The sequence below is a fragment of the Salvelinus sp. IW2-2015 genome, linkage group LG27 (assembly GCF_002910315.2).
Source record: "Salvelinus sp. IW2-2015 linkage group LG27, ASM291031v2, whole genome shotgun sequence".
NCBI classification, from domain to species: domain Eukaryota; kingdom Metazoa; phylum Chordata; class Actinopteri; order Salmoniformes; family Salmonidae; genus Salvelinus; species Salvelinus sp. IW2-2015.
The window spans coordinates 5,706,406-5,733,375 of NC_036867.1; the positions used below are offsets into that span (position 1 = coordinate 5,706,406).

At 41.4% G+C, this 26,970-nt stretch overlaps 1 protein-coding gene across 1 annotated transcript in view; it reads right to left on the bottom strand.

The window, feature by feature from the left end:
* Nucleotides 1-4,130: 4,130 nt before the first annotated feature.
* The window catches only part of LOC111953775 (activin receptor type-2B), a 68,835-nt gene continuing 45,995 nt past the window's right edge, over nucleotides 4,131-26,970 (bottom strand). Inside the window, exons 2-11 of the mRNA XM_023973265.1 lie at nucleotides 24,096-24,303; nucleotides 21,744-21,850; nucleotides 20,354-20,502; nucleotides 19,493-19,639; nucleotides 19,262-19,405; nucleotides 18,567-18,715; nucleotides 17,142-17,256; nucleotides 16,731-16,869; nucleotides 16,402-16,532; nucleotides 4,131-10,259 (exon numbers count right to left, since the gene is read on the bottom strand). Coding sequence (XP_023829033.1) covers nucleotides 10,065-10,259; nucleotides 16,402-16,532; nucleotides 16,731-16,869; nucleotides 17,142-17,256; nucleotides 18,567-18,715; nucleotides 19,262-19,405; nucleotides 19,493-19,639; nucleotides 20,354-20,502; nucleotides 21,744-21,850; nucleotides 24,096-24,303 — 1,484 coding nt within the window. The 3' untranslated portion in view covers nucleotides 4,131-10,064. The remainder of the gene's footprint in view (nucleotides 10,260-16,401; nucleotides 16,533-16,730; nucleotides 16,870-17,141; nucleotides 17,257-18,566; nucleotides 18,716-19,261; nucleotides 19,406-19,492; nucleotides 19,640-20,353; nucleotides 20,503-21,743; nucleotides 21,851-24,095; nucleotides 24,304-26,970) is intronic.

Here is a 26,970-nt window from a genome sequence, read left to right on the forward strand (position 1 = left end):
TTTTGTCGCAGGTTTTTTGTTGTTTTCTCTTAAACATGTATATATTTCACTGTGACCTGCTGCTGACTGCCAGGCTGTTGTTGAGTGAGTGGTGGGGAGGGCCGGAGGGTGTTGAGAGAGCAGTAGAGCTATCGGCTGAGTAACGTGAGCGAGAGGAGAGAGCAGTACGCGGGCACGTTCTAAACTGCTCTGGTGACAAACACACATTTCTCCCCCCATTCCATTAGTCCACATTGCTGCGCTTTGCTGCCACCAAAAATATTGTGAAGGTTGAACATTATTTTGTTTTTGTAAGGACACAAAAACCAGGCAGTGGGAGAATGCATTTTTTAAAGTAAAAAAAACGGATGTATTATTAGCTAGCTGGCTACAGTAGGCCACGTCGTAGGCTAACTCAACTGAGCTGGTAGCTCTAAAATTTGCAAAGTGAATTAAGTGTCATCAGCTAGCTAACTTCTTATTAGCTAGCTATCTTGATGTAATCATTGTAAATTAAAAATACAGACTCCAAATGCATTTGTAGATAACAGCCATGGGAGAGGGTGAAATTGCAGCTCCATCTGTCAGTAAAGGGAGTGTACAGTAGACCTGGATAGGGTGAGTTAATTACGTTGGAGGACATTATGACAATATTCTCCAGTTCCAGTCTATGTAAAGTCTATGTCCTCAGATACGTAAAGCCTGATTGCAATGAAGAGAGAAGTCCCAATGAATGTCCTAAGAGATTAAGGGTATATCCTATATGCCATGTGTAGGCCTACCTATGTTAGCAAATATTGTATGCATAAATACAGTTAAACATCACACAAAATGTATAAACATATTGCAATTGGAGCAGGCCAACCCTGCTGGAGGTTTGCTGGATATGCAGGGTTTTCTTTCAGCCCAGCAATAATACACCTGATAATCAAGCAGGCTGTTGCTAGGCTGGAATATAAATCTGCTAACCCAGTAGATCAGGGAACAGTGGAGCAAGGTTAGCCACCACTGGTATGGAGTTTTTTTGGTTCACCTTAAATGATGCTTTTGTAATAATAGCCTACTTGTTACTACTCAAGTACCTATTGTTGTTTAGACTAAGATGTCTAATCTTTACATATGATCTTATTTGTACATGTTGAAATCATGAGAAGAATCATGAAGTGTTGATTCTTTGAAGATCTCCAATCTGTTTTATTTGATTGTCACTCTCTCTCTCAGTATATCTGTTATGTGAATACATTTTTCAGCTTTTCACATGGCATGCGTTGCCAATGCAGCCATAAACCTAGATAGAGTATGATGGCATTATTGACCTTATGGACATCTGTCATCTGAAGCAGAGAATAGCGAACCTCACACATTGTTTACATGTTGAGCTATATGCTCAATGTAAAATGATACCAGTAGACAATGAATATGAGGCAAAACATATACCAGATTTGGCCTTTTAAGTGCTGACATAAAATTGTTTAGTGCAAATCCATCCCTTGTAATTTAGGTACAGTGGGAAAATAAGGAGATGACAATTAAACTACATGAGATGGGCATTACAGGTAACATTTTATTTATTTCATTTTAGCAATGTTGCTAGTGTAACGGATGTGAAATGGCTAGTTAGTTAGCGGTGGTGTGCGCTAATAGCATTTCAATCGGTTACGTCACGTGCTCTGAGACTTGAAGTAGGGTTTCCGCTTGCTCTGCAAGGGCCGCGGCCTTTGTGGAGTGATGGGTAACGATGCTTCGTGGGCGACCGTTGTTGATGTGTGCAGAGAGTCCCTGGTTCGCGCCCGGGTCGGGGCGAGGGGACGGTCTAAAGTTATACTGTTACACTAGTAGCTAGCTAGCTAGCTAGTTATACCCTAGGTAGTTTAAAAGTTAACTGACTTCTCAAAATGAACGTCATTGTGGCTAGCTACTTATTGTCCCTCATATTTACCTTAACAGCCAAATATCAATTCAGAAATGTAAAAAAAAAAAAAAAATGTTGATATGGCCAGCATTGTTGACCATTTCTCCCCTCTTGTTGCAGCTTTAGCTCATCTCTAACAGAGTAATGCTTTGAAAACCAGCGCGCTGCAAACGTTCTAAAATGTTGTGTCACCAGTGCTTGTTTTGTTGAAATAAAAAGAGTTGAGGTCTATATTCCCAGCAACACTTTCTACTCCACCCACTCCATTGGTCCCAATGCAATACACTATAGGCCTATAAATTACATATTAGTTTATATATAGAACAAAAACACGTAACAATTTCAAAGATTTTACCGAGTTACAGTTTATAAGGAAATCAGTCAATTGAAATAAATTCATTAGGCCCTAATCTATGGATTTCACATGACTGGGCAGGGGTGCAGCCCTGGGTGGGCACAGGCCCACCCACTTGGCATCCAGGCCCACCCAATCAGAATGAGTTTTTCCCTACAAAAGGCCTTTATTAGACAGAAATACCCCCCCAGATGATCCCGCAGGTGAAGAAGCCGGATGTGGAGGTCCTGAGCTGGCGTGTTTCCATCCGGTCTGCAGTTGTCATGCCGGTTGGACGCACTGCCAAATTCTCTAAAACAACGTTGGAGGCGGCTTATGGTAGGTAAATGAACATTACATTTTCCTGCAGTCAGCATGCCAATTGCAGGCTCCCTCCAAACTTGAGAAATCTGTTGCATTGTTGTGTGACAAAACCACACATTTTAAAGTGGCCTTTTACTGTCCCCAGCGCAAGGTACACCTGTGTAATGATCATGTTGTTTAATCAGCTTCTTGATATGCCACACCTGTCAGGTGGACGGATTATCTTGGCAAAGGAAAAATGCTCACTAACAGGGATGTAAACAAATGTGTGCACCACATTTTAGAGAAATAAGCTCTTTGTGCGTATGGAACATTTCTGGAATCTTTTATTTCAGCTCATGAAACATGGGACCAACACTTTACATGTTGCATTTATATTTTTGTTCAGTGTAGAAAGAAAACTATTCTAGGTGCTGAAGTAAAAGTGGGGTTGGGATTACTCAATAGGGTCTGTAGAATCTTATGTTCTTTACATTCATTTAACCATTTATCAATGTATAATATTATATATATTTTATAAAGTAGTAATCTGTTTAGATTTTTAGTTTAGATTTTTCACGATGTAGTTATAATTTGGGGTAGTGCATAATATTAAAATGATGTTACAAAGCTGCAAAATATATTTTGTATCTAACACTTAAGGCAAAATAGGAAAACCGGAAGTCTATATGTTGCTGCCATGACGCTAATCAAGTTGCCGGTTGGTTTTGTTTTCCAATGAGCTTTCTTTGAAACTATTGAACTTGAAACACGTGTGGTCAACAACAACGTATGCTTAGTGAAGGAAGTACTAGAAATATAAACATTGCCCTCTGGTGGCAGGGGTATAAACAGAGTGGCAGTAAAGGAATTTACTGGTCTTGGATTTCTGGATAAAAGTTTATTGAATTTCTATCAACACGTTTTGCATTTCATTGAAACTACAATCAAGCACTAAAGAATGCCCTTTTCATCACCGATCAATAGATTTAGCCTATCACATAACCAAACCACAGGGTGTGTTTGTATGGAGCGCCTAGATTCAAAGTCAAAATAAAAAAATTATGTATAGATTTTCAGCGTATCATGACACAATAACATGTTATATTTATGTGGTAGCAACTGAGCCTGGGGACAAGGTTAGCACAAAGCACTTGAATAGGCTACACTACCTCAAGCAAGAACAAATTGAGAATAGTCAAAGAAATCACTAAATTGCTGCTGTGCTTTAATATAAAGTTCCTTTAGGACATTCCATAGAAGAGCCTTGGAGAGTTCACATATTTCATTTGCATATATGCTAGAATGTGCAGTAATCTTGTGTAAGTATCAATAGTTGAGGCATTTAGCCCACTCCTGCATGGTAGTTCACTGCAGGTAGAGCATTTTAGAATTCCAGAGAATAAACATTGTCAGCTCCCTTCAAGGCCACTGTGGCTACACAAACACACGCAACATTATCACAAACTTGTGATTGATAGAATGTCTCTTTCTATTATGGTGTGATGATTAACATCCTAGCACATTAGAAAACATCATTCTGATGAACGGTCATTCTAAATGGACAACACATATACAATAAAGTAGGAACATGCAATCAAATGCTTTAACAGTATTTTATTGTTTACTTTCATATACAAAAAGATACAATTGAAATAATCCATTCTAGTATTTTTTCTCTAACAGTCAGGGTGTAGTTGTTTCACACTGGGCAAATACTACATTCATACTGGTTTATTCTGGCACCAAGTGCAGAGTAGAAACAACCACACCCCAACAACTAGGCAAATCTACTTGGATAATGAGTTCTAAAATTACCACAGTAAAAAGGAACAATGATCCACTGCAAATTAAAGAACTATGTTACACTGATCGTTCAAAAATTCCTCATGTCATTACGGCAATACAATGGATGTTGGATTTTTCCAGGGCATTTCATATACATAAAACTTTTAAACATATTCTTCAATCCAAAAGAGGGGTTACAGCAACAATCTCAACTCTCCGTATACATTTTATCTTATACAGATTTATTTGAGTATATTTATGTTAAAATCAGTAGTACAAGCCATCTCTGTTCTACAATTTAGCTACAATAGTGAAACATAACCTACAACATTTACATTTCACGTATCCTGGTATAGAAACATCACTTTTAAATAAGACCCCTTGACAAAACAAGAAACCCCCCTTGACCCGTTTGCCGAATCCTGCACCCTTGTTTTGGTGGGTCTTGGAAGAAAGACATTGTGAATCAGGCCTTTGCAGTGGAATAGTTTTTCAGATTTGTTTGAACACTTCCATGTGCAAAGAGCCACTGATGAGCTCTTATGAGTGAGAAAAGAAAAAAAAATCCACATTGACATTGTTTACCAACAGCAATTCCACCTGGTTTTAAAGGAGCGAAAGAAACTGGCACTGTATGGAAGTGGCTTTTTAAAGCATAGAGTAGCAAGCTCTACTAACCCAGAGGCTACAAATATATTGGACGTTCTTAGCGTTTAGTCATTGGCATTTAGAATCAATAGTTCTCCCCTGCTGGGGAAGGTCTTAATACTTGAGGGTAAGTCGATTGCCCGGGCTCACAGCTCGCTGCTGCTGTTTGACACAAGACCTGAACACTGATCTCTTGGAAAACGAGGTAACGTTCACATGGCCTGAGTGACTGTCCATGCACAGTAAATAAGTAACGTAATAACACTAAAAGATGCTCATAGAGAGTTGGGTAAAGTAAAAAGAAGTAGACGTCTAAGAGGGATTGATGACCAATCTAAGGGTACAATGGTAATTAGTGTTGTTAGGGCTTTTTTAGTGAGCTAGACAGGACTATAATGAAATCTCAGCCAATTGAATGTTTTTTTCTTCTTCAGTTCTGTCAGATGACAGAGTGAGCTGTCAAACCAGTGTACACTAACAATTTCAGTTGGGAAAGTAGCAGAGGAAGCACTTGAACATGGTTTTCCATACAATACAATTTCTTTGCTGTTGAAAACTAGAGGCGAGAAGCTCGGAAAGGAAGAGGGTTTTCACATTGTCAAGGGGTGGATCATACATGTTACACCAGTACAAACGAGGTTTCCTGTTGGTATGACGAAAGTGTACATCATTTTTCTGTAGTATCGACGACTATCCAGCTAGCAACACTGTTTCACGTGAGGTCTGAGGTAATTGGTTCCTGAACAACCTGGATCTAAGACTGCATCCAGAATTACAGCTGGTCACTTTTTAAGATTTTTATATTAGATTATATATATATATATATATAGCATTTTTTTGTCAGGTACTAATAACAAATAAACAGAGGGGCGCCGCAGCAGTGGCTTCAGCAACGACGATGAGGAAAATAAAAGGCACAACATCAGAACACCTCAGGATTTTAGTCCAAAGCTCCAGCAATAGCAATGTTACTGATATTACATGCTGTTTGTATTCCAAGACTTCAGCTTTGTCATCATGAACCCAAATGTGAGTATTGGTAATAATAGATCACTGATTTTACCCTATGTCCAATGCACTAAAGCTAAAATATTCATTTGGAAAGATGTGTTAAGTCCTGCTCTCAGATAAAAGACTAAACTAGACTGACGTTAGAATCATTAAAATGGCACCAGAGTAAAAACCCAGACAATGATGAAAGACCAGAGTAATACTTGCCTTTCCCATTGTGGCTAAAACTTTAAAACCACCGATTGGTATTGCATAATTCATCATAAGTGACCCCAACATTTCTTAAAGAATTAAACCCTTAAGACCGCACGGCATATGTAATGCTGAGAGTGCAACGGGCCACTATTTGGAAAGAAACTTTAGAGCTTTCATTTTGGAAGTCTAACAACTCACTTTGTAGACCTTACTCCCTGCACTGACACTCCCTCCCCATCAAATGAATCCACTTAACTCTGGAAAAGGTTGCAAAAATCTCAAAGCAAGGAAAAAATGTCAGATTATTTTGTCTAGCGTCTCAAATCATCAAAGTCAAAGGATCATAGGACAGAAAGATTTTGTCTCCGCTGTTCCACATAAACAGAAAGTGAGAGTGGGGACACATTACAACTCTCTCAAATATAGAAAAAAATTAAGACTTTGGTTCCCCTTCTTTCAGACTTAGGTGCAAAGAATTTGGCTACATGTTTTTCATGGTCAAAGGTCTATAACAGAAGGTAAACCAATCATAACTCAACAAGCATTACGACCATGACTTGGGATCAGCAAACCCACCAACCTTCCTCTTGACAACAAAGCGCATCTTGAACAAGATGTTTTGGTTGGTCGCTAGCTCAAGGGCCTATTGCAGTACCTATGAGGTTATTCTGTCATACCAGAAACAATATGTAGGACTATTGCTGTAGATATTGCTTGCTACATTTATATCCAAACTTGCAATTTCTTGATCCCATTACATTTATAGCAGAAATACTGTAAACCATATTGTGTTACAATAAGCTTCCTGAAAAGATAGACATCAAACACTAACCTGATCATTTGACACAAACATAACCCTGATTTGCTAACAGGGCATTGAAATCAAAGCAAGAATAACTCCATCCTGGTTAATGATAAAATGGTGGGGAGTCAATCCAGAGACACTAAAAAGTGTTCATTCTACCTTGGCAGAATGAGAAATTATTTTCTTGCCATCTTGGCAAATATTACAGAAAAAGTGGGGCTCCTTGAAAAGTAGACCTAAATACATGTTAAAATTTCCTCAGCCCAAAAGCTCAAATAAAGCTAGSTGTGGTTTTCCTACTCAAAGCAGCTGGATCGCAGCGATCTGCAGGCCCACATCAATCACTGGGGTTCATGATGACAAGAGATTGAAGTCATGAGTGTCTCAATGCTCTCACTTCTCCATGGGTATCCCTAAAACACCCTGAAAGACTCTGCGCACATGGTTCCACTTACACTCATGTGGAACGCTGCTAAGCGATGTAGAACCTTAAAAGAACGTATGACACCGTGAATAATAACTTAAAGCTCTCGTCTGTAGGATGTAGTGTTAAGGTGCTGAAGCCGCCGCCACGGTGTCTCTTGTCAGTCAATGTGTGAGGAAAGGAGATGAAGGGATGAGAATCCAGGGACACTACCCCCCCCCCCCCCCCCCCNCCCCCCCGAAGGCGCTATCAAATCAATCATCAATTGAGAACAATTTCATAAAAATATGACTATGCTTTAAAAAGTTAGAACGCTATAAATCGAGAAACTAATTTGGAGATGCGTTGCTTTGTATAAGGAAATTCAATGGTATCTCATAGTTCTCAATTAGTCTTTTCTGTATAAATGCTTTCTTTTTTTTTAATAGAGGAATGGGATAAGTCATTAAAATACATTTTAAAAGCAATGACAAACCCAAGGTATATCATGGGATATGCAAAAATATTACAGGTGAGACACGGTGGTGGTGGTTGAATATTTGTTTTTTGGGAGAAAAACCAAATACAAGGTTCAATGTCCCTTTAGGTAACGGAGAGGGAAAAAATTGTTGGGGGGAGCCAGCACAAATCATGAATAATGCCTAGGTGTCATATATTGGGAGAATTCTACAACTGTATACAGCTATTTACACTATTTTCTTTCATTTATACAACATGTTGTGGTAGCACTATTTTTCCAAAACTCCCTAATCATAAAAGCCAAAAAAACTCACATTAAAATATACTTAATACAAGTCAACACAACTAACAAAATATATAACAGAACTCATACACATAGAAAAGTCTGAGGTATTTCTGGTTTGAGGTGGTCTGTGGTTCATTAATGTTTTTTGTTTTTTTTGCGTTTCGTTTTATGTTTTCTCTCTACTAGATGTTATTGTTCACCTCGGAAGCCTTGTACGTTGGTAGACATGACTTTTGCTGTTTTATGCATGTTTCCTTTACTACTGAGAGTTGCACGTGTAATGCACAGAAAAAAAGGAACAGACATATATCATCTTTGAGTTGAAACAGCAGCATTGTGGACATTCACTGTTACATTATGGCATACGGAAATGTGGTTTCTTGCGTGCCACTTTTAAGACAAAAAGAGTTCCATGTTCGTTTTCAGTTAATTTTTTTCCTTCTAATGAACGAGAATGTGTAACTAATCGTAATGAAGTTAAGTTTAAACCGCTTGTTACGCTCAGTGCCCTGTCGAAAACGGTTCTACAATGCAGGACCTACCCGGTCCAAACTAAGTTTGGTCCCTGTGTGAAAGAGGTAAATAACAAAGGGACCAGGCAGTGATGATTCAACTGTATTCCCTCCCGCTCAACACTAGTGAAGGATATAGGCTTTTGCTGAGGCCTAGGATGGGCCTCTGGAGAAGAGTGTAGGTCCTTAGCTCCCAATGTCCAATATACTGACTGAAATAAAGGAGAAGAAAAAAACGGAACAAAAATACATTTAACTCATTTTCAGATGTTTACGGCTGAAACTTTTTATGGTCTTAATCTCCATCCCTCTTCGCTACACACACACACTCAGTCACTCTCACTGCACAAGTAGTCACACGCAAACACACACACACCCAAAATGCATACATATCTTCACCAGGGTCTTGCACCGATTGTGTTTTTTGTAGTTGTTTGGGCACGTTCCGTGTTGACTCCATTTTGATCTCAGATAAAAAGGCTCTAAACCAAGTCAGAAAAGCCCCTCCCACTAAAGTTTGCCCCCTCCGATCACTCAAGGGCGGCGGTTGTGGCTCTCGCCCTACTTTATGGGACGCGTTGCGATATCACCTCAAATCAACATCTCCTGCCCCTTGAGACTGGTTACCTGAGAAGTAGTTCCATACCAAATGCACTATCCAGATGATGTGATGTCCAATCTCTGAATGTAAGCCATTTCCTTTTGAACTTTTCAACATTCACTCATAAGAATGCTGTAGCCAACCCCATCCATAGTCACCAGTCTGAACACAGAAAAAACCTAAAAGAAATGAGTCCAGTTGTTTCCCACTTTTCCCTGTGTTCTAGAGACACCCGTTAGTTCCGAAGGTTTGTATGGGACACGCTGTCGGAAAGGAAATGTTTTCTGAAAACTAAAATCCCTTGAGGAAGGTTAGTTGTGTGTAACAGTCTTAATGTTCCTACAAGGTTTTTGCAGCATTGTTGTATTGTCCAACGTGGTAGATGGTTGCTTGGTTGGTGGGTGAGTTGGTTGGTTCTGTCACAGGCAATCCTGTCCAGAAGACAGAAAAAGAGGAATAAACTAAACCCAAAGAAACTGAGAGCTGAAAACATCTGAGGTACCTGCACCGTGTCAGCATTCATAAGTCGGCACCTGAATGCGCTTTTGAGATGTCCATTTAGCTTTTTTTGTCCTTTATTGATAAAAAAAACCCAACAGTATCGAAGAAGTGTGCTGGTAATAGTGATCCGATCGGAAAAAAAATAAAATAATAATTAATAGAAAAAAAAATGTCAGGATAAAATAGCAGCTGCATTCATGTTTTTTTCTGAGATCCGCTGAGGCTTAAGAAGAAGACGACGACGGTGGTTTTGTATGCCTGCTTGTCGCTCTGCGTTGGGAGGGTTGGTGGTGGTCGGGTTGAGACTCAGATACTGGACTCTTTGGGTGGCAAGTCCACGTTGGTGACAGAGGTCACCATGGAGACCAGGCAGTCCGAGGTAGGGGGGCTGGTCAGCCGGCGGATCTGCGAGATCCGCTCCTCCACGCAGCCAGCAGAGAGGCGCGCCTCCGCGTCATGGTCCCAGCACTCCTCTATCGTCTCACACATCGACTCCAGGCCCTGGGAGACACATCAGTTAGGACAGGAACTCAGCACTTAGCAAAACCAATCTGCTTATTTAGTGTTATTTAAGTGTTTATTACATGTATTAACATCTTATTCAGTGTTTGTTAGATGTATTACATGTGTATTAACGGGACGGGGGCGTAGTTATGTCGTTGAACTGAGCGGACATGTTTTTAGTGCTCTCCTGCCAATTTCGGCTAAACTTCTTTTAATCTCTTATTTTAAATCCTCGTCACAAACAGCAATTTTCTTGGACAATGTCAGGCGTATCTACATCCATTATGAATTGACTTAAACACAGTCCTCCTAAAACAAGCAGAACATATCACATCGACAACGTGGTCCAGGTTAGACCAGTTAGCCCTGCTAATTCAGCCAGCTCTACTAACCCAGTTAGCCCTGCAAGCTCCTCACACCACGAGTCCGACATGACAACCAACAATGTAGACGACCTAAACCAGAACCAAGGGGTTTTGGAAGCAATCTTTGCCATGAGGGCAGACTTTTTAATCAAACTCGAAGGTGTCCTAACAGGGATTGGTGAGGTTAAACGTGACCATCAAGACTACTTCACGCGCATGGACGAATCAGAGGAACGCATTAGCATGGTGGAAGTTACTGTCGTCCCTTTCAAATCAATGACCGTAAAGTTGGATAAACAGGTCGCGTACCTTACTTCAAAACTAAGCTCACTCGAGAACAGGAGGTCTAATTTGAGACTGGTTAATCTACCCCAAAAAGTGGAAAAAGGTAACGTAGTTGCAAGAGAAAGAGAGAGAGAGAGAGATGGCTTACCGAGGCATTGGGGCCGGACAACTTTCCGGACCCCCTGCGCATTGAAAGAGCCCATCGCTTCAGGTTCCTACAGGCCCGAGAAACCACCCCTCTGAGTCCTTATCATTAAGTTTCTCAACTTTCAAGACAAACTCCAAGTGATGCAGAAAGCCAGGTCTATGTATGGGCAAGGTGATGTACGGGGACCAAGAGATCATGTTCTTCCCTGACCTATCCGCGGACCTGCACCAAAAAAGAAAAGGCTACGATGGGGTGAAACGCCAGCTCAGGTCCCTCAACATAGCCTTTGGAATAGCCTTCCCAGCTAAACTACGTCTGACTTACAATCGACGGTCACACGAGTTTGAATCTCCCTCTCAAGCCAAGGCGTTCATCTGTGGCATACAATGTGAATCTTCTTCCTAGTCATGTTGCCGCTGTGAAGTTTACCACCACTCTGGACTACGGAGAATTAAACCACCTTGGATTATGTCTGTTGGCAAGCTAACTAACATTAGCTAATCTATTAGTTGCTACTGTAGTACTGTAGCTAGCATAACATTTAAGTGAATAATATGGCGAGCTAGCCCACTCAGTCTACAAATAATATAAGGAAACTATGTGATCATCAGTTAGCTCAGTTTGTTCTATATGACAGGCGAGATAGCTGTCCATTGAGCATTGGACGTCATGTTAAGTTTAATTATGTTAATCACTCTCTTCCATTGGATTACATAAAACACTAAAATGTCAGACAAGATGCTTAGCTCCATGTCAACGGACACATCGGGACCTTATTCATCCTGGACCACAGAGAAGCATCGGGACTACTTTATATGATGACTTAAGTTTCAATCATATCCTTGGACTAAAATGATTGATGCTCACGTGCAAGCCTGACATCAACATCATGTGCAAGGGTCTTTTGGTAACGTAGCACATATTCAATGGTATCGCTTTATCTCAAGTATCCTGTTCATTTCTGATCTTTGATACTTTTTGGGGGTTTATAAACTTACTATGGCATACTACGTTAACGCTATATGTATGGGCCATTTTGCTACTTGGTAGCTACTAGCAGCAGACCCTACGTTGTGGATCATCTACAACTATTTTGGACTGTCCATATTGTAACGTTAGTTAGGGTTCACTAACTAGTGTTACTGTTTTAGGTGGAGCTATTTTTCGCTACTTTTCAAACAAATACTACGTGATATTTCACATATCTTCCTAGATATGCCTTTTTGTGTGATATTTCACACAACATCTTGCAAGATATGCCTTTTTTGTTCATGAGGAGTAATGGCCGAGAGAAGGCAGGAGACACTGTTTTGTTAAGCGTCACATTGGTTAGACCGCTCCCTGTAACGGATCAGTCGTCCGTTGGGTGTCTCGGTTAGGGAGACAAGGGAAGACAAGGGAATGGGGTTCAGTGTTTTCCTGTTAGGATATATTTATGTTCTTTCCAACAGATCTTTACATATTTTCCTCACTACAAAATATTAAGGTGGTCCTTGTGGTTACTAAACATATTTTAGATATGCCTTTATGCTATAGCTTTTTCCATGTTTACATCTTTGGTTAAATGACTTCAAATGTAAAACTGAAATGTACTTTGTGGAATGTCCATGGAGTAAACTATCCAAGCTTAAAAGGGTTATTACTAGGTTTAAACAACTTCATTCCTCTATTGTGTTTCTACAAGAAACTCACTTGTTGAAGGATGACCTATTTAAAGTACGCAGGAGGCGGCAAGGGCAGGTAATAGTATTCCGTTTCTCTTCTCATTCTCGTGGTGTTATGTTTTTTAAAATTCTGTTCCGTTTCAAGTGGATAATATTATAACTGATACAGCTTGTAGATACATTTTGATACAGGGAACTCTTTTGAATGATCGTATTAATCTGGTTAATGTTTATGGTCCTAATGATGATAATCCCAAATTCTTTGAGAATGTTTTTCTATTGATAGGACTTTACCAGGAAGGGAGTCTAATGGCAGGGGATTTTAATTGCACTTTTGATCATCATCTAGATCACTCCTCTTCACACTCGCAGAACTCAGAACCCGAGTAAAAAGGCGTATTCATGTTACTCGTTGACATTTAAATCATATTCTCGTATAAACAACTTTTATGTTTCTTGCTGATTGCTTCCCAATGTAGCAGGAAATGGATATGATGGTATTGTTCGGAGTGACCATTCCCCTGTGTCATTATTCTATAGGGATACAAAACTAGTAAAAGGATCTTCTAGATGACGTTTGCATCCCAGATGGTTACAGGACCAAGACTTTTACCAGTTTCAAATCAGATGGACAGCAAAATCTGAAAATTGGAGAGGGAAGCTCTTTTGGATAACTCAGAAGACGTGAACAAGCAATTATTTGTTCTTAAAGCTCAGTATGAAGAACTTCCCCCCCTCAAAGGCCACAAACAGCTTAACGAGGTTGAAGCAGTCCTATGATCAAGGTGGAAAACCTGGTAAATTGCTTGCCTGGTGCATTAAGAAGAAGTTAAATTCAGACAGAGCCATTAATGCAATTCATTATTTACAAGGACAATTATCAATGGAGCCTGTAGAAATAAACCAAACATTTGGTTCCTACTACGACACACTTTACAACTCTGAATCTCCTGAGAACTTAACTAATCAGACATAATTTTGGGATGGTCTTGATTTTCCCTCTATTTCAAAAGACACAAAATTGGATCTGGAAAAAGTAATTGGATGGTGTTGAAATATCTGATGCTATTTCAAATATGAATGGAGGTAAAATGGCAGGTCCAGATGGGCTCCCAATAGATATTTCGAAGATATTTAAGGACAAACTTCTAGGTCCACTTTTGGATATGTATGCTGAATCCTTTCAGCAAGGTTGTTTCACCTTTAATCACTCTTATGCTGAAGCGTGATAAAACCCAGACAAAACGTGAAAGTTAGACCAATTTCTCTTCTGAACTCCGACTCAAAAATGATTGCTAAAGCTTTAGCCAGGAGATTGGATAGAGTGCTCCCATATAATACACAAAGACCAAAATGGCTTCGTGAAAAACCATCAAGGTTTTCACAATGTGAGGAGAGTACTAAACATAGTGCAGTCCCCTGATACTGCCATACTCTACCTTGATGCAGAGAAGGCATTCGATAGAGTTGAGTGGTCTTATTTATTTGAAGTGCTTAAGAGATTTGGGTTTGGGAACTACTTCTGTAAATGGATTAAGATATGATATACAGACCCCACTGCAGAAGTTGACACTAACAACTTGATCTCACAACCTTTTAAGTTTTTTCAGGGGACGAGACAAGGATGTCCAGCCAGTCCAGGATTATTTCCTTTAGCTTTGAACCCTTTGCCATTGCAGTAAGGTCCCACCCGTCAATTAGTGGAATTATAAAATCGGATTTTGAACATCGAGTGGCCCTGTATGCTGATAATACTCTCTTATTCCTAGCAGATCTAAAGAATTCTCTCTTCTCTCTCCAATTTAATTTATAACTTTGGGCAGTTTTCTGGGTTGAAAGTTAGTAAAACCAAATCTTCTATCCTTTTCCTCAACAAGCAAGATAGACTGCATCCAGTTGTACAGCATCCTTTGGTGAATAGAGAACAAGGTTTCACTTATCTTGGTATTAAAATCACACCAGAAATAAGCTCCTTGAGTTCAACAAATGATGAACCCATGGTAATGAGTGCAACAGAACCCATCAACAGATGGACATCATTGCCTAGATCTATTATTGGTAGAATAAATATCATTAAGATGAATATCCTGCCCAAATGTTTTATCCATTTCAATAAATTCTTCTGGGTCCTCCACCTTTTTATTTCTCCCAAAGTTCAGAAAGATACTTCCAAATTGTATCTGGAGCAACAGAAAACCAAGGTTTAGACTTTCTCTTCTTTATTTGACCTATGACAGAGGGGGGTTGCAACTTCAAACCTACAGTGGTATTACTGGGCTGCAATGTTTTGGTTCTCCAAGAAACCATACTTACCCTGGCTGCAGACTGAAATGCTGTCCACAAAAGGCTTAACTTTGGATGGATATTTGTACTCTGCTCCATTTAAGAAGCTAAAGAAGAATACTACTAATCCCTTTTTAACAAACACCATAACTATATGGCACGAAGTACAGAAATATCTGGGCCAATCCCCTGTATTATCCAGTTTTACACCAATTTGGTGCAATGACAATTTTACACCTTAAAGAATGGGCAAGAAAAGGTATTGTTAAAGTAATGGATTTATACAATGAAAAGGGGCTCATGTTTGAAGAACTAAAAGGTAAGATTTAACTTAACACAAAAGCATTTTTTCAAATACTGACAATTGAGAAGCTTTATTCATTCCAGTCTACAACAATCTGCCCTACAACCTCCTTTGACCACTTTAGAAACGCTCTCTGTTAATATGTGTTATGGGAGAGGTCAGATGACATCATTATATGGGAAAATGGTAGCTACACATAAAGACAACTCTGATAGTAAGAGACTTCAGTGGATACAAGATATGCAGGAAGATATTTCAGCAGAGGACTGGGGTATGATATGCTCTAACGCTCAGATACAGAAACACCTGCCTGAGATTGCTGCAATACAATTGGATAATGACAACATATATCCCACCCATGTTAAGCTCCACAAAATGAACCCTAATACCCCAGACCTGTGTGTTAAATGTAACACGCATTTAGGCACCTTGTTTCATTGCCTGTGGGAATGTGCTGAGATACAAATGTTTGAGCTCAGTACTGCACTATATCTCTAAGGTTACTTCTACCCCAATACCATTAATCTCTCAACAACATCCTAAATCTTTACAGAGGGAATATCTCTTTACATAGGAGAGAGAAGAAAATGGTTGAACTCTGTCTATTACAAGCTAGATGTTCAATTTCTCTCCACTATGTCAGTTCCCCATCACTTGGTCATAATAATTAACGTCAAGCCTAGCTCTTAAAAAATGTACTTATATAGTAAAAAAGAAAGCACCAGAGTTTTTGCAAACTAGTGATATTGTAGAAGCATTGAATTATAAACCTGTATATTCTTTATTTTTTAGGTGAATATTGGCTATAGTCTAAGCGCATTCTGCGACTACATATTATACTTATGCATTTTTATTTTTGGAAATGTGATGACTTCATTTTTTTTATTTGTCTGAATGTTTGGTGGTTATGTTTTTGTCTCTTTGGGTTGGGGGGGTGTGTGTGGAAAAAAAGGCAACATGTTTACGCACTCAAGTCATGCCTTGGTGACATATTGTGGGAAATGTGAATCAAACTGTACTGCTTTAAGTACTGTACATCCCAGCATTGACCCACTGCTCTCTGCGTTGGAGACAGAGCTGGCATACTCACAGCGTGTTTGAGCCAGCAGTCCTTGAAGACCGGTCTCATCTTTTTGTGGACCACCACCTCCTGTAAGTCCTCCAGGGACGGGTGCTGGCCGATCTCCTCCTCAAACGGCAGCATGTACTCATCCACTGGGCCTGACCAATCAACACAACAGCAACGTGTCTTAGCACGGAACGCCTTATAGGCTATGCTACATCGTTACCCATAAGCTATGCGTTCTCATTTGTCTATTACACAGCATTAAAAGGTCTCATCCTGATTCCAATGTGGTATGGTTGCTGATAAATCGCAGAGTAGGATCCTGTGTGTGTGTTTGCGTGTATATGACTCACCGTCGGCCGCCTTGCAGCGCGACACCAGCTCCCACAGCACCAGGCCCATGGCGTACATGTCTATCCTGAGAAAGGCGTCCCGCTGGAAGTTGATGGCACCTTCCAGGACCTCCGGCGCCATGTAGCGCCTGGTACCCACCTGGACGACAGAGATAGACAGACAAGATACTGTCAGACTAGGTCCACTACGCACACAAACAAACAAGTGGACGTACACACACACACTTCCTTGTCGTGTGAGTATGTGGAGCTAACTTTAAAACAGTGTCTCCATGATGTTCCTTGTTCATAGTTAGTATGATACATTTTCACAGCTTAATTTTCACAGCTTAAATGGCTCCCTAATTCATGTACACTAGTCAAAAGCAGCTAACCCTTGGGACGCAACCAGACTGATGGTAGCCCACTCACCTGGCCGTGAGTGTCCCCTGGGGGCTTGCCCGGCTCGAACCGCACCGCCAGCCCAAAGTCCCCGATGATGGCCGTCAGGTCCGTCCGCAGCATCACGTTCTTACTCTTGAAGTCCCTGGAGGGGAGAAGGAAGAGAGGACGGGGGTTCATCGACAGTTTTCTTTTTTACCCAATCAATTAACATCGGTGATTGGCCTGAGAGTTTCCCCCCCTGACTTGGGATCAGTTTGCCCTTTGTCAAGCCTGAACTTATCCTGAACTACACACAAATAAAGCCCACCGAGAACGGTCCCGTCTAGACTTATGGCTCGGTTTGATTATAACTGAATTGAAGTGTATTCTCAATGGAATAAACTGTAAACAATTTTGATGTCCTGCAGAAAAATAAAATTGCAGTCCAGAGATTTGAGTGCAATAATAATAATAACAACAGACTCCCTCAGGGTTAGATGCCTCCAGATTGCAGAATGAAGACACAGGGGACCGCAGACAGAACAAAGATTCAGCATAAACATCAATACGCTATAGGATTAACCTCAACTTTACTTAGCCAGATAGGTCATTGAGAAAACAAAAAGCTGCTTGAACCAGGCCAAGTCTAATGTTTCTCTCTCTCTTTTACACACACAGATTTTTGAGTTCGGTTCAGTTTCGTTTTGATTCTTTAAAAAAGAAATCAAGTTTTCGATTTCAATTATTTGTTTAACATTAAATGCACAATGCATTATGTGGGTTGAATGCTGTAACACAGAATAAAACAATTAATGGAAGTCCCAAGATGGTAGTGACTGCTCATCCCTTATTAACCATAATTTATTCACATTACTTTAATAAAATATTTCAGTTTTGTATATTACATTTGTTTTACTTGACTATTTCATTCCAAGTCATCTCATCTCTATAGAGCTGCTGCCTATGCCGTCTGACAAAATACCCATTTTGTAGTTCTTCAACATGATTAAGGCATACTTTTTTTATGACAGCGGAATACCAACTATCAATCACTTGGATCATGTATTTTGAGATAGAGATGCCTCGAAGCAACAGCTGCTCTCTATATCCCCTCATAATCTTGCATTCTTCAGCAGCAGTCGTAAAAGAAACAGACCGGACAAGTATATGCGCAATGGATTATGGTCATTGTAGTTAATTATCACAATTTATGTGTTAAACTTCGTAGAATATTGGCCTGTTGGAAACTACAACTCCCTTCTACATCGAACAGTTCAGGCTGGATCTAATTTATCTCTAGAGAAACTGTGCAATGTCTGTATTGAGCTCACAGAAAAGTATCAAAATAAATCAAATTCAAATAATTGAGCCGACGTCGCTCAAGTAGTTAATTTTTTWAAATAAATAATCAACATTTCTGTTAATCGCTCAGCTCCAAAACACACACCTAAGTGCTGAACTCGTGTGCCTTACCTGTGAGCAATGGCCGGTTTGGGTCCCTCTCCTTTGTAGCGAGGCACGTCTTCGTGCAGGTAGGCCAGCCCGCAGGCCATGGTCTCAGCGATGTGGCACAGCTCAGTCCAGCTGATTGCATTTCCTTTCAGATAGTCCGTCAGGGAGCCCTGGAGCATAGACAGAGAGAGACACACACGCCGCGCGCATACACAGAAAAAGAGAAAGAGTGAGAAAGTGGCGCTGTTAACAACTAGCTACAGTAAGACATCCCCAGAGCACACTAAATAGCTTGTCAATGATTGAACTGGGAAAAATACAAGTGTACTCGACTGCAGAGACAGGGTTCACATCGTTTATTGTCCGAGAAATGCCAGCCAACCCACTGTGGTCAGTCAAATTGAGTGTTATTAAATTGTAGCAAACAACTTTCACGCTACTGAAAATTAAACAGCGAGGAAAATTAAAAGGCAATAGCTCTCGGAGCAACAAAACGCAGCTTCCTCCGTGCCAATAAATAAATAGTGGATCTCTGTAGAAAGCCTGATACGAAAGCCTAGAGAACATTGCTAAAGCTCAGTGGCGGGACCTTGTGAAGGCTAACTGATATAAACGTATGTCCCAGACCTACAGCTGGTTTAATACTTCTTATACCCCAAACCTAACCTCCCCACACCTCCTAACATCTCTCCCTCCACCCCAGTCTCGCTCCTCACCCTCTCGTGGAACTCAGAGATGAGCCACAGCTCCATCTCCAGGTTGGTCCCGCGCTTCTCGGCGGCGATGTAGCGCAGCAGGTTCACGTGCTTCATCCCCGGTGTTAGGAACACGTCCCGCTCGTTCGTCCACGACTGTTTATCCTGTTGGAGGACACACAAACAAAGAGGTGTTGTTACACCAAGGCTTCAGAGGACACAGACAGTTGAATCAACCTTTCAGCAACTTACCTGAATGGGGAAGACCTTGACAGCCACGTATTCGTTCATCATCTGGGCCTTCCACACACAGCCGAAGCGCCCCCTGGCCTTAATCTCCAGCAACTGCAGGGGTTTGAGACCCACCAGGGGGGAGGGAGGGAGAACTAGGCCAGGATCCTGGTAGATCAAGAGGTCAGAGGTCAGTACAGGTAAACACTGGGTCATTATATTCAACAAGGTTATGAGGATTGATTGCCACTCACAACATACTTACAACTTATATAATAACTGGATCTTTTATATCAATGTAAAATATGAATTATAATACTCCGTTTCAAAACAGTTAAAAAGAAAAACAGATAAGCCTTTATGCACAATGGCTTGTGTAAAGTAGATGTACAGATACTGACAACTGACAGTAGTAAACTAACAATGGTCCTATAGGTGGGACCTATATCACGCCAGTGGCACCCGACTACCTCTAGATGGAGCCAGTCGTTAACAGAGGTCCTGTGTGGCCTACTTGGCAGCTTTGGGGCTACTAACAAGATGGCCTCCGAAAAACAAGGGATGAAAACGGCAAGAGCGAGAGAATACAGGAGTGAGAAACCACAAACTGGAAAGAGGTAGCACCACAGAAGATAAGCAAACAGCTCTACAGACAAAGAGAGTCAACAATACTGACAGACAGGAGGACCACAGTAAGTAGTAACTTTACTTTGATTTTAATCCTCAATTATTTGTTTTCTGTGTGTATTGTTCCACTCAGCTGAGGGAAGTCTACATGCACTTTAAACATGTCAAATAAATTCAGTCATTCAAAGATGAAAACAGAAGAGTGATGGGAAGCAAAAGTGAAAGATACGTAGCTAGGGAGGGGAATTGGCCGACCTCATTGATGTCCACATGGCCATAGGGCGGCTTGCGGTGGCGGTACATCCAGAAGGCCAGCAGCAGGGCCATGGAGAGCATGGTGATGGGCAGCAGTGAGTAGACCAGCACATTGAGTAGTGTGGGCATGGGGGGAGGCGACTTGATCACTGGCGGTAGAGAGAGGGACAGAACACAGTGTTACCCAGCGGCCATCGAGGAGCAAGGGGGGGGGGGGGGGGGGGGGGGAAAAAAAAAGGGAGGGGGGGGGGGGGGAGAGCGGAGAACGGGGGGGGGGGGAAAAGAAGGGGGGGGGGGGGAAAGGGGGGGGGAGGGAGGGGGGGGGGGGGAAGGAGAGGGGGGGGGGGGAAGGGGGGAGGGAAGGATAGGGAGAGAGAGGTAGATTGAGGGAGGGTAGAAAGAGGAGAGGGAAGGATAGGGAGAGAGAGGTAGATTGAGGGAGGGTAGAAAGAGGAGAGGGGAAACTGGCAGAGATATAGGAATAGTTAGGCACACACACTATAGTTTTTTCCACCCTTCTAAGCCAAGCTTTGGCTTTAACACACACAAATACGTTTGCTGCCTGTCTGGATGTCTGTGTGCTCAAGAAAATCTGGAGAGGAAAGGGAGCTGTAAAATATAAGAGGTGCTATTCTCCTGGGCAGAATTGCCCCTAACTTTTGGAGCTTCAGTCTGCAAACAGGCGGTGTAATTCAATACTCGTGTGGCCTCTTGCACATTTCTGTCCATAGTGTTTAAGATCCTACAATACCCCACTGTGAGGACCTTTCGGGGAACAAAGTCAATACTTAACCCTGGGTGAGGCCCGTGGAGCTTCCAACTCGGTTTAAAGCTGGTATAGGTCTTACACGGATGTCAAATATAATATCAACTTACTGGGTTTCACGTCACACCAGGCAGGGTTAGAATACCAAGTTAACATACCACGATGTCACAGCAAAGCCGGTGATATTGGCTCGAGAAACAAATGGAGCGAGCAGTGATTGGGAAAACCAAATATTCCAAAATGACGACAAGCTAATTCAGATATGGGTCAATTTAACATCTACATTTGACTACCCCTTGACATCTGACCCCAGACAGAGAAGTACAGGAGTGATCAGGGGTGCGTTCCATAAACACAAATTCTACTCAGGTCTGCAAAAGACTATCAGATCTTAACAATGCCTTGAGGTGTTTTAACGTCTCAGGAACCCAATCATATATGGATCTTCTGATCTGCACAGGCTGGAGCAGAATTTGTGTAGAACATTGCAATCGAGGTGTAGCCATAGAAATGTAATTAGTAGCACAGACTTTTCCTTTCGTGCTCTGTGACGGTTGGACCTGCGGCCCCATCTACTTTCTATGGGTGTAAAACAAAGAGGTAGAGTCCTACAGGTTCACTTACTTGGTCCGTTGACATCAGGCAGGTGAGTGAACCTCTCGTTGCAGAAGTTCCCCTCGCAGCAACAGAAGAACACCTGAGGATTCTCCTCTGTCGCCACACACTCTTGCCTGAGAGAAAGAACGGGAGATTACATTTAATTGACCGTCAAAGGGGAAATGTTTTGGTCTAGGGTAGCGAAGGGAGCGCCTCCGCTTTCTATTGACTTCAGTAGTTCAGAGGGAATGTGGTTATACCCTATGACGGGTCGTGTTCAGAACGCCATGAAAAGCAGTGAAACAGGAAGGTTCTACCTGAAACTGTCCAATAAGAAACTGTTCTTAGATTTTCCATTGCCAGACGTTTTAGAAAGCTTGGCTACAGTGTGCCCTACTGAACATGACACCAGAGACAGAACTAGAGCCTATATGACCTGCTCAGACACCTAACTAACCCTTAGCTAACCACCCCCCTCTGTTCCCTTCCCTCGCCATGCAACGCTCACACTATTGGCCTTGGTCTCTGATGCGGGGCCCACAGCGAAACGACTTATTGACCTCTGTGGAGGACAGGACTGGAAGGAGGGAGAGGACTGGCGGTGTCGCCATGATTCTGCTGGCGCCAGGCACATCGGCAGCGTCGGGCCATGTCAGCAATGTGGCGGCCTGGCGGGACATTGGGCAGTGTCCTCTCTCCTCAGAGAGCCAGAGCCAATGGCGAGGCCAGCCAGTCGCCCCTGACAACACTGAAAGGAGGCCGGGATTAAGGGCTGCTTAGCCTTGTGAGAGTCTCCTCAAGCTGTCCCGATATGAACTCAAACTCCCACAAGAAACATGCTTGTAATCGTGATGGAATTTTAAGATTGACATTTGAAGACATCATTGTATGTCTAGAGAAGCAGGATCACACTGAGATAACTGTGGCCTCCAGGATCAACTTAAATGCTTTACCATTTCAATGCGTTTATATCAATACATTCGAGGAACCTGGATCTTCGATCCCGCAGGGTATTATGTACACAATTAATTCAGAGCAGGTCGGACCACCTCACTGGTGCCGGCAAAGTAACATCCCTTTACCTAAGTCTAATCTACAACAGTCGTGAGAGTTTAAAAAAAGCTTTCAGACTTAAGCCCGTCACTCAACACACTTCAGTGTTCGGTATTTCAAACATGCACCGGAGACCCTACTCGTCTGCTATTTTAACAAGTGGTGACCTCTAGTTTTAAGCAACCTCGGATTGCTGCCGTTGCGTTTCAAGATCAGTCATTGTTGCTGGCCCACTTTCACATGATGAGGGATCGGGGATTCATAGATAGCGTCCCACTATAATAAAGGCTAACACAGCTTTAGAATTGAGCTTTTAGAAAAAGGTCTGGTTAAATACCTCAAAACAAAAGCTCTTAATGCATTGGTACCTTGGCTGTTTTCATTCAACACTACAAAACGTTTTTCAGCTATTATACAAATATCCTGCCGAAACATTTTAGAGTTGATCATTCAAACCGTGTACACATCCACACAACATTTGTCTCACTCTGTAAACAATGCAGTGGATTGGTCCTAGTCAAAACTTAAGGCACTTTGCTCCTCTCTAATGTGTATCTGGGGAGAAGTGACTGTATTCAAGCTTCTTATCCGGATCCATTTATTCAATGATTTCTCTTGGTCTCGGGAGCAAGGCCGGAAATAGATTGCAATGGCAGCAGGCAAGTGGTAGAAAAATCTAACGCACCACTCCGCCTGACTTCTCCCGAGACGTTATCGAGCACCTACGGGACGCGCGCGCGGGATAATTGAATATTCCAGTTTGACGGAGAGACATTTAATATAGAGTCCAATAAAGCTTCCGATAAATGAAATGAAAACAAAAAAATGACGGTAATGCGAGCAAACGTCAGAGACAACCTTGTGTGAGTTTGCACACACATGCCAACTGTGAAGTCAATGCAGGAATGTGTGAGTGACAATTCCAACTGTGTTTTAATGTTTTATATATGGTGATATCTGATGTTTAGATTAACAGTCATTATCATACTCTAACATTTGTTGAGCCTTTGATCACACTGGGAAAATGAAAACATTTGATACCAACCATAGAGGACACAGATTCTACCTCAGCTCCACACCAGGGCCTGTTTTGATTAAGCGTCTCAGAGTAGGACTGCTGATGTAGGATCAGTTGCCACCTTTAGAACTTAATGAATACTGTTATATGGGCAGGGGGGACCTGATGCTAGATCAGCACTCCCATCCCGAGAAACTCTTTGTGAATACAAGGACCCCTAATATTTTAGGCGGAGGAAAGCAGTGTTTACCGAATGTACAATACAGATTTATTAAATAGTTGATAGGCACAATGGTAGGAGATTCTACCTGTCATAACAGTTGAAGTCATCCAGCCAGCAGCCCTTCTTCACCAGCTCTATGGTACCCGAGTTGTTTCGCCATGAGGCGTAGCAGTGCGACCGCTTGTCCTTCTCACCCTCGCAGCGCTCTACCCCACTCTGGTTGGTCTTCTCGATCTCATAGTTGATGTTATAGAACAAGCACTCCTGTGTGTCCACCTCTCCATGGCTTGGTCCTGTCACAGAGACAGAAAGACGAGGTGCGTTAGTTTGGTCAAGTATCATAGTGGCACTGTTAACCCAGGTTAAACACACCCTGTAACTAACTGATGGTTAAACACACCCTATAACTAACTGATGGTTAAACCACCCTATAATAACTGATGGTTAAACACACACCTATAATAACTTGATGGTTAAACACCCCTGAATAATAACTGATGGTTAAACACACCCTGTAACTAACTGATGGTTTAAACACACCCTGTAACTAACTGATGGTTAAACACACCCTGTAAACTGATGGTTAAACACACCCTGTAACTAACTGATGGTTAAACACACCCTGTAACTAACTGTGGTTAAACACACCTGTAACTAACTGATGGTTAAACCACCTGTAACTAACTGATGGTTAAACACACCCTGTAACTAACTGATGGTTAAACACACCCTGTAACTAACTGATGGTTAAACACACCCTGTACTAACTGATGGTTAAACACCCTGTAACTACGATGGTTAAACACACCTGTACTAACTGATGGTTAAACACCTGTAACTGATGGTTAAACACACCTGTAACTGATGGTTAAATACACCCCTGTAACTAACTGATGGTTATAATACACCCTGTAACTAACTGATGGTTAACACACCTGTAACTAACTGATGTTAAACACACCCTGTAACTAACTGATGGTTAAACACACCCTGTAACTAACTGATGGTTAAACACCCTGTAACTAACTGATGGTTAAACACACCCTGTAACTAACTGATGGTTAAACACACCTGTAACTAACTGATGGTTAAACACACCCTGTAACTAACTGATGGTTAAACACACCCTCTATGTGGTTAACACCCTGTAACTAACTGATGGTTAAACACACCTGTAACTAACTGATGGTTAAACACACGCCTGTAACTAACTGATGGTTAAACCACCCTGTAACTAACTGATGGTTAAACACCCCTGTAACTAACTGATGGTTAAACACACCTGTATAACTGATGGTTAAACACACCCTGTAACTAACTGATGGTTAACACACCCTGTAACTAACTGATGGTTAACACACCTGTAACTAACTGATGGTTAAACCAACCTGTAATAACTGATGGTTAAACACCCTGTAATAACTGATGGTTAACCACCTGTAACTAACTGATGGTTAACACACCTGTAACTACTGATGGTTAACACACCCTGTAACTAACTGATGGTTAAACACACCCTGTAACTAACTGATGGTTAAACACACCTGTACTAACTGATGGTTAAACACACCCTGTAACTAACTGATGGTTAACAACCCCTGTAACTAACTGATGGTTAAACACACCTGTAACTAACTGATGGTTAAACACACCCTGTACTAACTGATGGTTAAACACACCCTGTAACTACTGATGGTTAAAACACCCTGTACTAACTGATGGTTAAACACCCTGTAACTAACTGATGGTTAAACACACACCTGTAACTAACTGATGGTTAAACACACCCTGTAACTAACTGATGGTTAAACACACCCTGTAACTGAATGGTTTAAACACACCTGTAACTGATGGTTAAACACACCTGTAACTGATGGTTAAACACACCCTGTAACTGATGGTTAAACACACCTGTAACTGATGGTTAAACACACCTGTACTGTTAAAACTGAACTTGATGGTTAAATAACACCCTGTAACTAACTGATGGTTAACACACCTGTAACTGATGGTTAAACACACCCTGTAATGATGGTTAAACCACCCCCTGTAACTGATGGTTAACACACCCTGTAACTAACTGATGGTTAAACACACCCTGTAACTAACTGATGGTTAAACACACCCTGTACTAACTGATGGTTAAACCACCCTGTAACTAACTGATGGTTAAACACACCCTGTAACTAACTGATGGTTAAACACACCCTGTAACTAATGATGGTTAAACAACCCTGTAACTAAACTGATGGTTAAACACACCCTGTAACTAACTGATGGTTAAACACCCTGTAACTGAACTGATGGTTAAACACACCCTGTAACTAACTGATGGTTAAATACACCCTGTAACTAATGATGGTTAAATACCCCTATAACTAACTGATGGTTAACAACACCTGTAAACTGATGGTAACACCCTGTAACTAACTGATGGTTAAACCACACCTGTAACTAACTGATGGTTAAACACACCCTGTAACTAACTGATGGTTAAACACACCCTGTAACTAACTGATGGTTAAAACACAACCCTGTAAATAACTGATGGTTTAAACACACCCTGTACTAATGATGTAAACACACCTGTAACTATGATGGTTAACAACCTGTAACTAACTGATGTTAAACACACCTGTAACTAACTGATGGTTAACCACACCCTGTAACTAACTGATGGTTAACACACCCTGTAACTACTGATGGTTAAACACCCCTGTAACTAACTGATGGTTACACACCTGTAACTAACTGATGGTTAAACACACCCTGTAACTAACTGATGGTTAAAACCCCCTGTAACTAACTGATGGTTAAACACACCCTGTAACTAACTGATGGTTAAACACACCTGTAACTAACTGATGGTATAAACACACCCTGTAACTAACTGATGGTTAACACACCCTGTAACTAACTGATGGTTAAACACACCCTGTACTACTGATGGTTAAACCACC